This window comes from Odocoileus virginianus, chromosome 34 (assembly GCF_023699985.2).
Source record: "Odocoileus virginianus isolate 20LAN1187 ecotype Illinois chromosome 34, Ovbor_1.2, whole genome shotgun sequence".
NCBI classification, from domain to species: Eukaryota; Metazoa; Chordata; class Mammalia; order Artiodactyla; family Cervidae; genus Odocoileus; species Odocoileus virginianus.
The window spans coordinates 7,723,149-7,736,888 of record NC_069707.1 but is presented as its reverse complement, the minus strand read 5'-3'; the positions used below and the strand labels follow the sequence as shown (position 1 = coordinate 7,736,888).

At 41.2% G+C, this 13,740-nt stretch overlaps 1 protein-coding gene and 1 long non-coding RNA gene across 6 annotated transcripts in view; one reads left to right on the top strand and one right to left on the bottom strand.

Annotated features, from left to right (window-relative positions):
- Nucleotides 1–2,665, bottom strand: part of LOC139033017 (uncharacterized) — a 17,842-nt gene extending 15,177 nt beyond the window's left edge. Inside the window, exon 1 of the long non-coding RNA XR_011485637.1 lies at nt 2,411–2,665. This is a non-coding gene — a long non-coding RNA (uncharacterized lncRNA). The remainder of the gene's footprint in view (nt 1–2,410) is intronic.
- The window catches only part of WTAP (WT1 associated protein), a 26,838-nt gene continuing 15,744 nt past the window's right edge, over nt 2,647–13,740 (top strand). Inside the window, exons 1-4 of one of the 5 annotated variants that reach the window (XM_070461517.1) lie at nt 2,647–2,878; nt 4,858–5,010; nt 11,506–11,543; nt 13,345–13,400. In XM_070461517.1, coding sequence (XP_070317618.1) covers nt 11,514–11,543; nt 13,345–13,400 — 86 coding nt within the window. In that variant the 5' untranslated portion in view covers nt 2,647–2,878; nt 4,858–5,010; nt 11,506–11,513. Of the gene's footprint in view, nt 2,879–2,987; nt 3,178–4,857; nt 5,011–11,505; nt 11,544–13,344; nt 13,401–13,740 lie in introns of those variants that run through there. The other 4 variants (XM_070461516.1, XM_070461518.1, XM_020876410.2 and 1 more) reach the window with 4 other exon arrangements.

The following is a 13,740-nucleotide window of genomic DNA, read 5'->3' as shown; positions in this document are numbered from 1 at the left end:
CTCCAGGCCGGAATACTGGAGTGGGCTGACCATTCCCTCCTCCAGGGGATCTTCCCAACCCAGGAATCGAACCCGAGTCTCCTGCATTGTAGGTAGATTCCCTACCATTGAGCCACCAGGGAAGACCCTTACAGGTTTTTTCTGAGCTTCTTTGATCTTATATTTGTATCTTATTTTCTCTTACAAAGTCTTATACATGAAAACACTAAAATATTTATATTACCCAATATACATAGCTTCAAAACCACAGAAACAATATTACCATTAATTATAAACATCTGATTGAAATTGAAGATTCTTTTGTAGTTTTTTTTCCTCATCCTAAGCCATCCCACCAAGATAATTCTCTTAAAGTACTGTGTCCAAAACACCTGTGGAATTCTCTTCTCCATGTAACACAGTTACATGTTACATTAACATAGTTACATTACCAATGTGACTTAGAGTTAAGCTTATTTTAATGTGCTATAAACTTTGGGTTTACTTTTTAATGTTTATGGGACAACTTCCAATTTTTCAAATAGCCTGGGACGTATTTCAAGGTAACAGCTATCATCCTCATTTTGTTTTTCTGGCAGCATTGTATTCCATGGTATGGATATATCATGTCTAACCAGTTCCCTATTAATGGACATTTATTTCCAAACTTTTGTGATGACGCTGTCACAAGTAACCTTGTCCACATGTTCTTTCTGTATGTGGTGTATTTTCAGAATAAAGTTAGGGTTAGACTTTGAACTGCAAGAGCTAAGAATGAGTGCATACATAATTATGGCACTCCATAGGGCTTGAATCATTTCCCCATTCCCACCAGAAAACTTACAAGGACTATTTCTCCATAGCCTTGTCGCTTCAGTGTGCATTTCCATTACAAGTGAGCATGAACAGTCTTTTCTGTTTACCAGTCATTGCTGTTTTTCTGAGTCGAATGTCTACTCAGGTCCTTCCCCGTTTTTCTCTTCAAATTCTGGTCTTTGACCATCTAGAGTATACTTTGCTGTCATTCAGTTGCTAAGTCGTGTCTACACTTTCCAACCCCATGGACAGCAGCACGCCAGGCTTCCCTGTCCTTCACCATCTCCTGGAGTTTCTCAAACTCATGTCCATTGAGTCAGTGATGCTATCCAACTGTCTCATCCTCTGTGGTCCCCTTCTCCTCCTGCCCTCAATCGTTCCCAGCCACAGGGTCTTTTACAAAGTGGTGGCCAAAATAGTGGAGCTTCAGTTGTCAGTCCTTCCAATGAATATTCGGTCGATTCCTTGTAGGATTGACTGGTTTGATCTCCTTACTGTCTAAGGGACTCTTAAGAGACTTCTCCAGCACCACAATTTGAAAGCAGCTAAGCGTATACTGTACTCTTATCCTTATAGATCACCTCATTCTAGAACACTTCCTTTGGGGATAAACGGTTTTGGTAAAGCTGGATAAGGGGAGCCCAATGGAGAGACTATCTGACCCCTCCAGTAAGTGCAAGAGTCTAACATCCGCCAGGCAACACCATGGTTCTGATAGTCCAGAGGGTCGCGCAAAGGAGGGAATCTGAATTAAAACTTGTATTATAGGTCTCCTTAGGGGCTATTTATTGGCTCTCATCCCTTATTCAACTATCCTGTACGACGGCAGGGGAGGCCGGAGACTTAAATGCAGCGTCTCTGGATCAAAAGGACCCCCACCGTGCCCTGATATAGATAATACCTTAACTTTCCAGACAGTGAGCCTGTTGCTAGGCCTAGAATGAAGTGGACTTTGTAGTGTCTTGCAGTGAGGGAGAGTGTATTTTATCCAAGGAGGGGACAGAAAAACCTGTGACTAGAGGGTAGAGTCGGACAAGGCAATGGCACCCCACTCCTGTACTCTTGCCTGGAAAATCCCATGGATGGAGGAGCCTGGTGGGCTGCAGTCCATGGGGTCGCTAAGAATCGGACACGACTGAGCGACTTCAGTTTCACTTTTCACTTTCACACATTGGAGAAGGAAATGGCAACCCACTCCAGTGTTTTTGCCTGGAGAATCCCAGGGACGGGGGAGGCTGGTGGGCTGCCGTCTATGAGGTCGCACAGAATCGGACCCGACTGAAGCGACTTAGCAGCAGCTGAGGGTCGAGTAAGCCATGGAAAATTACATTGTTACTATTGGTTGTCACTCATGGCAAGATACTTTCTGAAACAAATCAAACGAGACAAAAAGAACTCAGGAGGTTCGCCCTCCCCTGGCTTTTGAGTTAGCAAGCTGACCCTAGAGCAGCTGACAGAGGTACAACCTCTATCTGCCAGACAATAGTTCCCGGGTTTCGCCTCGAGATTTCAAGGAGCGGTCGAACCAAGCGTCCACTTCCCGACGGAAGAGAGGGCATCGGTTTCTAAATTATCAAAACCTATAACAGCGACGCTTCGCGATGTCTCGACTGACTGCACTCGCCGCCTAAGGCCGTCCTCAGGAGACGTGCACCTGGCCCGCCAGCACGCGGAAGCATCACCGCTGGGCGCTGCACCAAAGGGCAGCCAATCACGCACCGCCTTCGCCCAGATTCCTCCGCCGGAGCCGCGCCGCAGCCGCAGGTGGCCCGGCGAGCGCGTCCACCCAGCGCCGCCAATCGCGACCCTCGCCGCCCTTCCCGTGATGCCCCGCGGCTGACCTGCGACCTCGCGGCTCGCCCTTCCCTGAGACGGCTTTTCTCCCCGCCCCTCTCCTCCCCTTCTCCCCACCCCCAGGCGAGCTTGCTAGGGCTCTAGCGGCCGCGGGGCGTGCCGCCGGCTGCAGCTCCTCCCTGAGGGACTGCAGACACCCCCGGCGGGCGCCTTCCCTCAGCCTCTCCTCCCCGCGGCGGGGCCCGGCGAGCGGATAGCCGCGGCCGCGTCCGGGAGGCACTACCCGTCGGTGAGTGGGCCGGGCGCAAACACCGCGGGGCGGGGAAGCGGGCGGGCGCCGGCGGCGGCGCGGGGCGGGGCGGCGGGAGGAGCGGGAAGGGGGTGGGGCGTCGGGGCCTTGCTTCCTCCCTCAGCGCCATTTTGTGGCAGCGAGACCCGCAAATAAAGGGGAGCGCCGGGGCTGCGGCGCGGAGGAGGAGCGCGGGGGCCGGCGGCGGCGGCGCGGTCGGGCGGCCTGGGCGGCGAGAGGACAGCGCGGGGTCGGCCTATGTGACTGGGCGGGCGCCGGCGCGGCCTCCATCTGGAGAGGTAGGTGCGGGACTCCGCCGGCCGCAGCGGAGGCGAGGACCTCCGGGTCCCCAGGCGGCTGAGGTGCGGCAGCCGGACCTCGGAAGGGGCCAGCTGAGCGCAGGAGGCGGACTCGGGGTTCCCGGGCCCCCCGGCCTCGCGTTAGCCCCACCGTCTGCCCGCTGGCAGCGACGACACTTCCGCCGTCTCGAGGCCATTTTACCTCGGTTTTCAGGGAGCCGGGGGCGAGGTGGGCGCTCCCGCGGGGCCGGCAACACCGGGAGGCCGTCCCCTCGGAGCGCGCGTCCCGTCCCGTCCCCGCCTCGGCGTCGCGGGCTCCCCCCCCCCACCTCCCTCGGCAGGATCGTGAGGACTGGCGGCACCGACGAGCTAAGGGGAGGAAAGCCGCGTCCGTGGAGCACATTTCACATCGCGCAGTAGATTCCTACTGCAGCTGCGTTGTCTTGCAGACTTCCATTTTTAAATGAATGCATGCTTTCTAACTAAAAAAAATACTGAATTCGAGGTTTTCGTGAAATTTTAAAATTTCGCCTTGGATCCCTGTAAACCGTATTTTTCAAGTCAGTGGGGAACACGTAGTGGAAAAATGTCCACGTTTGTTTTGCTGAAGTCAGGTTGGATATTTGATCCTAAAGGACTAGGTTAAAATCCGTAATAACCGTGTTCATAAGGGAAGAAATGATCCTTTTGTCGAGATTAGAGAAAGGTAGAAAAATATTTCCATGAGCATGTTATGGTCCTGAGTTTATCTAGTTTTCTATTTCAGAATTTAGTTCCGTTACTGAGGAGGGTAAGTGGAAGTCAGAGGTGTGTCACCACAAATTCACCACAAATTTTTTTTTAAGTGAAATATAGTTGATATACACTGTTGCGTTAGTTTCAGGTGTATAGCAGAGTGATTATCTAACAGTGTTTTACTTAAAGATTATGACCATTAAGTTTTGTATAACAGATAAACATGTGTAGCCATTTAAAACCCCATTTAAAAAAAAACTATTGTGAAAATCTCTTTCAAGATGCCTAAGTGTTACACATTTACATATATCATTTAGTATCATCTGATTAGGCAAGTTGGGGAAAGAAATTGCGGCTTGTGATAAAGATGAGGTTAAATTTCAGTGGCTTGTTTCACTGTATTCCTACAGTTCTTTCAGATCTTACATTATCTTAAGCAGTTAGCTATAGCTAAGTGATCAGTATTTTCACTTCCCAGTAGCAGAACTTAGGCAAACTACCTAAATTTCTAAGTCCCAACCGACAAAAGTAATGATAATCAAGTGTATCCCAGGTACAGCTTTTTTTTTTTTTTACTTAATTTATAGAACTTCTCCTGTTTGAATTTTGAGTATTTTTCAGAAATGAGTTGGTGTAACACAGAAAATTCATAGCCTCATGGCATGGAGAGGAGAGTTGTAATAATTATATTTGTCCAGTAGCTTACAGCACTCCATGTCCTTTGCGTTCATCTAACTATGTATATATGTAATACACAGTTCCCCTGAAAATATTATTTATTTTAGAAATCTTGATCATTTTCATAAAATAGAACATTATCTTGCTCTTGAAAAAAGTTTTTCTTAAAAATTTTCTGTTGGATCCTTTAGCAAAACAAGACCTAGACAGTATTTGGTTTTATTTTTGGTTTTTATTCATTATCTCCCACTACTCTTCCTCCAAAAGCCCTGTCTGATTCTTCTGCTACCCGGTGGGCTGTAACCCACCAGGCTTCTCTGTCCGTGGAGTTTCCCAAGCAAGAATACTGGAGTGGCTTGCCATTTCCTTCAGGGGATCTTCCGTGACCCAGGGGTTGAACCCCTGTCTCCAGCGTCGCAGGTAGATGAGCCACCTGGGGCTTAAATATACTCTAGTACTAAGCTTACTAGAACCAAACCTCTCAACACTCCTCTAAATATATTCTAGTACTAAGCTTACTAGAATCAAACCTCTCAACACTCCTCTAAATATACTCTAGTACTAAGCTTACTAGAACCAAGCCTCTCAATACTCCTCTAAATATATTCTAGTACTGAGCTTACTAGAACCAAACCTCTCAACACTCCTCTAAATATATTCTAGTACTAAGCTTACTAGAACAAAGCTTCTCAATGCTCCTCTAAATATATTCTAGTACTAAGTTTACTAGAACCAAACCTCTCAACACTCCTCTAAATATATTCTAGTACTGAGCTTACTGGAACAAAACCTCCCAATACTCCTCTAAATATATTCTAGTACTAAGCTTACTAGAACCAAACCTCTCAACACTCCTCTAAATATATTCTAATACTAAGCTTCCTAGAACCAAGCCTCTCAACACTCCTCTAAATATATTCTAGTACTAAGCTTACTAGAACAAAGCCTCTCAATACTCCTCTAAATATATTCTAGTACTGAGCTTACTAGAACAAAACTTCACAATATTCCTCTGAGAGTATATCCCATTAGACATAAAAGTGGTGCATCAGGCTAGAACTCAGTGCTATAAAGAAACGGTCTTAACTCTTGCAAATGTAGTTGGTGGAATTTAATTTTTCCTAAGTGCATGTTAAAATTCTCTTAGGCTAATATCAGTATTTTATTTGAAATATATTTGTAAAGCATCTTTATGGTACTTAAAGCATTGAGATTTGTAGCACTTTGTGAGACAGGCGAAATTGGCATCCTCTTTGCTGATTTACAGACTGCAATCTAAAGAAAATGACTTGTTCAGTATCACATGACTGATTATTACAAAGTTAAGGAAAGCTGGTCTTCCAGTTCCTAGCTAATACGGTTTCTGCTGTTGTGCCTAGGTTAGTACAGTGTCAGATTATTAGTTTCTTGCATTTAGTTATGATTAGTTTCAGCAAGGTACTGGTTTGTTACTGAAATTGTGTCATCTGGTACGTGCTAAGTCACTTCAGTCTTGTCTGACTTTTTGCGACCCTATGAACTGCAGCCTGCCAGGCTCCTCTGTCCATGGGATTCTCCAGGCAAGAATACTGTAGTGAGTTGCCATGCCCTCCTCCAAGGGGATCTTCCCAACCCAGGGATGGAACCTGTGTCTCTTGTGTCTACATTGTGTCTACATTGTCAGGCGGGTTCTTCACCACTGGCGCCACCTTGGAAGCCCACGCCATCTGGTACTGTTGTATTGTGACGTGAAAGTCGCTCAGTCGTGTCTGACTCTTTGCAACCTCATGGACTATACAGTCCATGGAATTCTCCAGGCCAGAATACTGGAGTGGTTAGTCTTTCCCTTCTCCAGGGGATCTTCCCAACTCACAGATTGAACTCAGGTATCCCGCATTGCAAGTGGATTCTTACCAGCTGAGCTACAAGGGAAGCCCAAGAATACTGGAGTGGGTAGTCCCTCTCTTTTCCAGTGATCTTCCCGACACAGGATTTCATGACTTAGGATCTTAATGCTAAGAGCCTGGGAAGCCCTGGGATATGGGATGCTAGGCACCTAGCCAACCAGAACTGAGCTCACCGTCATGATGTTTCTCAGGAGTAGAAGGTACTTTTGACATTCTAAACTTGAGCTGTGTTATCTGTGTTATCCACGTGGATAACAAATCTTTACATAAAAGTTGAAACCATGTTTTATCCAGTCTTTTTCAACTTCCTACGGGCAGCTAAACTGGTCAGTTTTTAATTTTTTTCTGTTTTGCTTTTCTGCATTCTCCAGTTTGCAAAGCATGATCATTATTGAGGATGGAGGAATGAAAGAATTATGTGTCCTCATTGGTACCAACTTTTGAGAAGCATTAAGTTTGGAATCCTAACCCCCAAGTTTTTAAATTAATAGCTGTTTTAATCTGAGCCGATTACCTAGTGATTCATAGCTTTAGGTATATATTCATTTTTTTTCCTTCAAGATTATGATTCAACCCCAAATAATATTTCCAGTCATTCTGTTTTTCTGATAGATTGTTGTATATCCATTGTCTTTATGAATCTAAAATTAACTTTAGGTGGTAATTGTGCTTGTCACTTGTGCTAAAAAAATTGCCTTGGGGAGTAATAAGTTTTATAGCATGTGTAACGTGAAAGTTGGAATTGAGAATTATGTTCTGTTTTGATTAAATAGTTGAATGCTGATTCTTTTAAATTTTAAGCCTGTTTCTAATTTGCCTTTTGTCACACTGTCAATTTAACTATTGTGGTATATCATGGAATGTCAAGCCAAGATTGACTTTTCATCAGCTGAAGATAAGGTAGCAATTTCTTACTAAATGCTAATGCTTTGATTTCCCAAGTCATATATTCCATAACATGTGAAATGATCTGAGAGTCAACATGCAAAACACAAACATACGTACAGAACCTGTATTTATCCCTGACTTACGTTACAAATTTAGGCATTTATTTTTATAAAGAAAATCTAGATATCCCCCCCCCTTTTTTTTTAAAGAAAATCTAGATATCCTTTAAACAATGTGTAATTCTAACAAGTGTCAAATTTTTTTTGAAAAGAACATAAGCTAGTGTTAGAAGTGTAAATTACTGTTTAGAATTCTAAAAATTGGAGGTCATCAAGTAGGGGCTGCACTGGGGCTTAGAAACAGGAGCATGATATGATCTTATCCTTGTCAGTTTTCTCCTCAGAATCTTTAAGAAGGAGTGATTGAGACTTTTTTGTGGTGGCTTTTTTCTCTCCAGTGGGAAGAAGGAAACTAACAAAATGCTTACTTTGTGACAGTTACTATACTAAAGACTAATGTATGTCTTCAAAAATAGTGCAGTAATTCTGACTTTGGCAGTGGTAATCCTTTTTGAGATGGGGAAAGTGAGGCTCAGAGGTTCTGCTCTTTTTTGTTTTCGAAGTCTGCACTCTCTTTAGGAAAAGTGGAGTTACTAGAACTTTCTTAATGTATTTACCAGCCCTTTAAATATCCTTTAAAAAGCAGATTAGCTTATTTGTTGCTAATTAAGCTCATGGTTTTAAGAATGAACAAATAAACCTGGGGGAAGTGTCAGATTGTGCAAGCATATACTATTTTTTTTTAATACTAGTTTTTTAAGCGGTAATTTATATTAAATACCATCCATGAAACTTTGTTTTATAACCAAAATTCTGAGTAGCTACGGTGCCTAGTAACCAGATAGGTAAACTACCTGTCTGTAGTAGTAAATTTAGCTGTTTTCAAGCTGTCAGTCGTAGAACTCACAGTACATTCTCAAAATTTTACAGTATGGTCATCTTGGGTCATTTGGGGGTAAAATTAGATTGTCTTATTTAGTTCAGTCTTACAACTTAAATAGTAAATGAAGCTGATTCATTTGTTCATGTTTTCATTTACCATATATTTGAGTGTGTACTATGTATTGAGACATCAGCAGTGAATGAAACAGTTTTTTGATGGAGCTTATTCTATCCCTGCAGTAGACAGATAAGTATACAAAATGTCAGCTTGTGATAGGAGTTGAGAAGAAAAATAAAGCCTGATGTGAGGGGATAGCAAGGGATTGGTATGCACAGTTTTTGGGTTTTGTCTTTTATTGGAGTGTAGTTGTACAGTGCTGTTAGTTTCTGCTGTACAGCAAAGAGGATCAGTTACACATATCCATACACCACTTTTTAAAATGCTTTTCCCATGTAGGTTATTAGAGAGTATTGAGTTGAGTTCCCTGTCCTATATGGTAGGTTCTTACCTGTTACCTGTTTTATATGTAGTAATGTGTATATTACTATAGATACAGAGTAGGGACGTAGAAGTACACATTTATATACTGTTGTTGTTGTTGTTGTTCAGTCCCTCAGTCGTGTCCAGCTCTTTGCGACTCCATGAACTGCAGCATGCCAGGCTTCTCTGTCCTTCACTATCTGCCTGAGTTTGTTCAAACTCGTCGGTTGAGTCTGTGATGCCATCCAACCATTTCATCCTCTTTCCCTCCCTTCTTTTGCCCTTAATCTTCCCCAGCATCAGGGTCATTTCCAGTGAGGCAGCTTTTCACATCAGGTGGCCAAAGTATTGGAGCTTTAGCATCAGTCCTTCCTATGAATATTCAGGGTTAATTTCTTTTAGGATTGACTGGTTTGATCTCCCTGCTGTCCACGGGACTCTCAAGAGTCTTCTCCGGCGCCACAGTTCAAAAGCATCAGTTCATCAGTGCTCAACCTTCAGTTCAGTCCACTCAATCAGTCTTGTCTGACTCTTTGCAACTCTATGGACTACAGTACACCAGGCTTCCCTGTCCATCACCAACTCTTGGAGCTTACTCAAACTCATGTCGAGTTGGTGATGCCATCCAACCATCTCATCCTCTGTCATCCCCTTCTCCTCCCGCCTTCAATCTTTCCCAGCATCAGGGTCTTTTCAAATGAGTCAGTTTTCGCATCTGGTGGCCAAAGTATTGGAGTTTCAGCTTCAGCGTCAGTCCTTCCAATGAATATTCAGGACTGACGTCCTTTAGGATGTACTGGTTTGATCTCCTTGCAGTCCAAGGGACTCTCAGGAGTCTTCTCCAATATCAAAGTTTAGAAGCATCAATTCTTCGGTGCTCAGCTTTCTTTATGGTCCAACTCTCAAGATCTGTACATGACTACTGGAAAAACCATAGGTTTGATTATGTACTAGTGAAGTTCAAATGGCACAGTTTTTCTTGAATTTTTAAATTAAATGTGTTATTGATATTTACCTACTGTTTAGCTGTGGACAAATGGGGAGTTCCAAGGAAATGTTAAACTTGACATGTGGATTCTAAGAGGTTACAGTCTAGTGGAGTGAATGCAGATTAAAACCGTGCTAAAATAGAGGTAGTCGGGCCTCTGGAGTTAAACCCGGCGAGGCTTCATTCCCCAGGTGATCGGCTTTACTAGGACCACGTCCGGGCAGTCACTGAGCAGCCGGCTGTGACTGGCAGCGAGGCGATAAGCTGGTGACGAGGGGCCTCAAGGAGGCAGGGGCCGGCTTAAAGAGCAGGAGTGCTGGTCTTAGAGAGTAGAAATACAGCCATCTCTTCACAGATCTTAGTTGGTTAGAGAGGCTTGATCATTTACATCAGCTCAGAAGCAAGTGATACATACTCAGGTTTTTGTTCATTACATCCAATGACAAGATCATCAAAGAGGGAAGAATTAAACCAGTTGATTGATGGCATAATCAATATATAGTTTTTTTTCCCCTCTAAAATGTACTGATGTCTTCAACTCAGTGTACTTAATCTGAAAATCAGGGTTTAATGACAGTATAATTAAAATATTTGACGTTTGAGTTGGGATTGTATGTAATATAAAAATGGTAAAGATCATCTCGTTTTGAGGAATCTCAAATAGTCACTATAAGTCAAGTAGCTTTTACAACTCAGTTTTATACTCTATCTCCTTTGGTTATTTTTTATTGAGGTACTGACATGACATACTGTTGACATACATTATTTTCAGGTGTACAACATAATGACTTGATATTTATATACATTGCAAGAGAAGCACTCATAAATCTAGTTACCGTCCATCACCATGCAGAGTTAAAATTTTTTTTCTTGTGATGAAGCCTTTCAGATTGACTCTCTCAGCAGCTTTCAAATATATAATACCATGTTACTAACTAGTCGCTGCTGTACATCATGTCTCCATAACGTGCTTACATCTCTTTGGTTAACTTTTTAATAGTTACAGAGTTTGTAGTAAGTAAACTAAAAAAGTTTTTAAGGGGACATTTATGACTTTGCTACTAGAAGGGATATCTAGGAATAACAAGCTAATTTTCAGATACAAATTATTCTGTGACGTCAAGTTAAATAATGTCGGTAATGTAGGAATATTTTTATTAAGGTGGAAATAGCTTCATTCCTACATTGTATAGTGGTGAATTATCATGACAGTGATAAACTTGACCTTACTGTAACAATATAATTCTGTAAAAGGCAAGACTTAGCAACTGGTGTTATCCTTCTGTATCCTTTTAACAAGATGCCTGGGATACTGCCTGAGGCCAGTATCTGACTTCAGCACAGATCTGCCCTTTCTGCTGCAGGGTTTGTCTTTCACAGGGCAGTTGTAAGAATGCACTGGAAAATTGCATTTGTTTCAGTCCTTTATGGCAACATTACAGAGAATGATCAACTTTTTTATGAGAGAATTCTTTAAAAAAAAATACTTAATGACAAAAATAATGTAAGATATTAACAAAGGAGAACCTAGGTTCACAGTATACTGGAACCCTGTAATACCTTTTTCTGTAAATCTAAAACTCTTCTAAAAGGTGTGTTTTAATTAAAATAACAATGATTTGGTCATAACTGAGTTCAGCAATAAATTCTTTTGCAAAAGCCAATATGTTTTGTTTCTACCTTAACTAGAAGAAAATCAGTTGACGTTCTTGTCTTTACTCCTTTTTCTAGGATTCAAGATGACCAACGAAGAACCTCTTCCCAAAAAGGTTTGCTTTCTCAGCAGTTTTTAAGCACTTAGTTTGAATAATAGAGTTGAAGGGGCTGTCCGTATTGTTTGCTTGTTTTCCTCCTTGGTTTCTCTCAGTTACATGGCATTGTGGGTCTGTAATGTGTGAGACATTGTATCTATGTGTGATGTAGATTAAAAACATTTTCAGCCTTTGGAAAACTTGTGGCATCCCCATGATCTACTTGTAATCTTTATCATGTGACTGTTTCCAGCTACATAGCTATAAATAATGTCAAAATAGGAAAGTATTTTACAAGATCCTCTAAGTTACTTACTTTGTTTTTCTTTCTAACTTAAATTTTTAAATACCTTTGGTTTTAATGCAAAACCACTTTTATATTTTTTTAAAAAAAACATAACAGCTAAATTCTACCTTTTCCGCTGAAGTTTTATTTTCTAGTCTCACTTTCCTTGCTTTATTTTCTTGTGTTAATTCAGTTTAGGCATTGTGACACACACACAAAAGAGGTTAAAAAGGAATAATACTTTCTAAGAGGAATTTATAATGCAGTTGGGAAAGCAGGAATATGTGCTTACTAACCAATGAGTATTTAAGGGAACCATTTATTGGATAGTAAACGTTATGGAAATTTTATCCTAGAAATTCAAGTGCTTTAATAATCTGAGAATTACTGGGTGCTTTCAGTTAGGCATAGTAATACATTCTGCTGCTGCAGTGATTTTTTTACCTCTTTTGTTTCTGATAGTAACATTGACATTGTGGCAAATGCTACAATTTGAACTGTTTTTATGAAGAAAAGTGTTTTAATAAGGGAAATTAATAAGATTTTTATATTTAGGATAGGTTCTTCAGCTTTATAGTCTTCTTTTGCTTAGAGAAAACAATATTTCTCAATTTACAAAGCAATTTCATCTTATTAGAATATTCTCATTTTTAAAATCTTTGTTTTGAAATAATTATTAATTCATCGTAAGCAGCAAAGACCTGTACAGGGAGGTTTTGTGTACTCTTCACCTAGCCTCCTTCAGTGTTAACATCCTGTGTGACAGTATCAAAACCAGCAGCTTGACCACTGGTACAGTCCACATGCTCAGATTTCACCAGTTATATGTACATTCTGTGTGTGTAGTTCTATGCAAGTTTATCACTTGTAACTTAATGTAAATACCACCGCAACCAAAATAGTTACCTGACCCGTTACCACAAGCCTCTCTTATGCCACTTCTTTCTTTATAGCCATGTCCATCCTCTCCCACTCTATCTTAACTCCTGTCAACCACTAATCATTTCTTCATTTATGTAATTACACTGCTTCACAAATGTTGTACATGTGAAATTATGCTGTATTAAGTATCCTTTTAGTTTCTTCACACAGCATAATTTCCTTGAGCTTTCTCCTTCAAGTTGTATATGCCAGCAGTCTGTTTCTTTTTATTGCTGAATCGTACTTCATGGTATCATAGTTTACCATTCACCTGTTGAAGGACATTTGGGTGGTTTCCAGTTTTTTGCTATTACAAATAAAGCTGCTCTTAACATTTTTATACAAGTTTCTGTGTGAAAATAAATTTTCATTTCTTTGGAATATGTGCTTAATAGTGCAAATGTTGGGTTGTATGGAACATCCATTTTTAGTTTTAAAAGAAACCACCAAATTACCTCCCAAGCAGCAGTATCATTTTACATTCTCAGCAGCAACGTATGAATGCTGTTTCTCTGCATCTTCACTCCATATTTGGTATTGCCACTATTTTTATTTTATTGTTTTAAAACTTTTAGAAAGAGCACTTGGTTTATATCTTAATTTTCTTCATAGGTTCGACTGAGTGAAACAGACTTCAAAGTTATGGCACGAGATGAATTAATTCTAAGGTAAAATATTCTTTTATCAAAAATATAAAAATCTTCCTATAGAACATTATGTTGTGATTTTATACTATAGTGTTTATACCAGATACTCTTTTGTTTTTAATGTTAACACATCTTCACATCATTTAATACACTTTTTTTCTATGGCCTGTTTCTTCACTGTATAAACATTGGGGAAAGCATAACACTTTAAAGAACTAAAGCACTAGCTTGGGTAACTTCTAGACTGACAGGTAACCTGAAATTTTTTTCTTGTAGAGGGCACATATTCAGAACTCTTAACTGGAGAAACATTTGTACTTCATGTATATAACTTGGTATGGGGAAAGACACTACTCAGGAA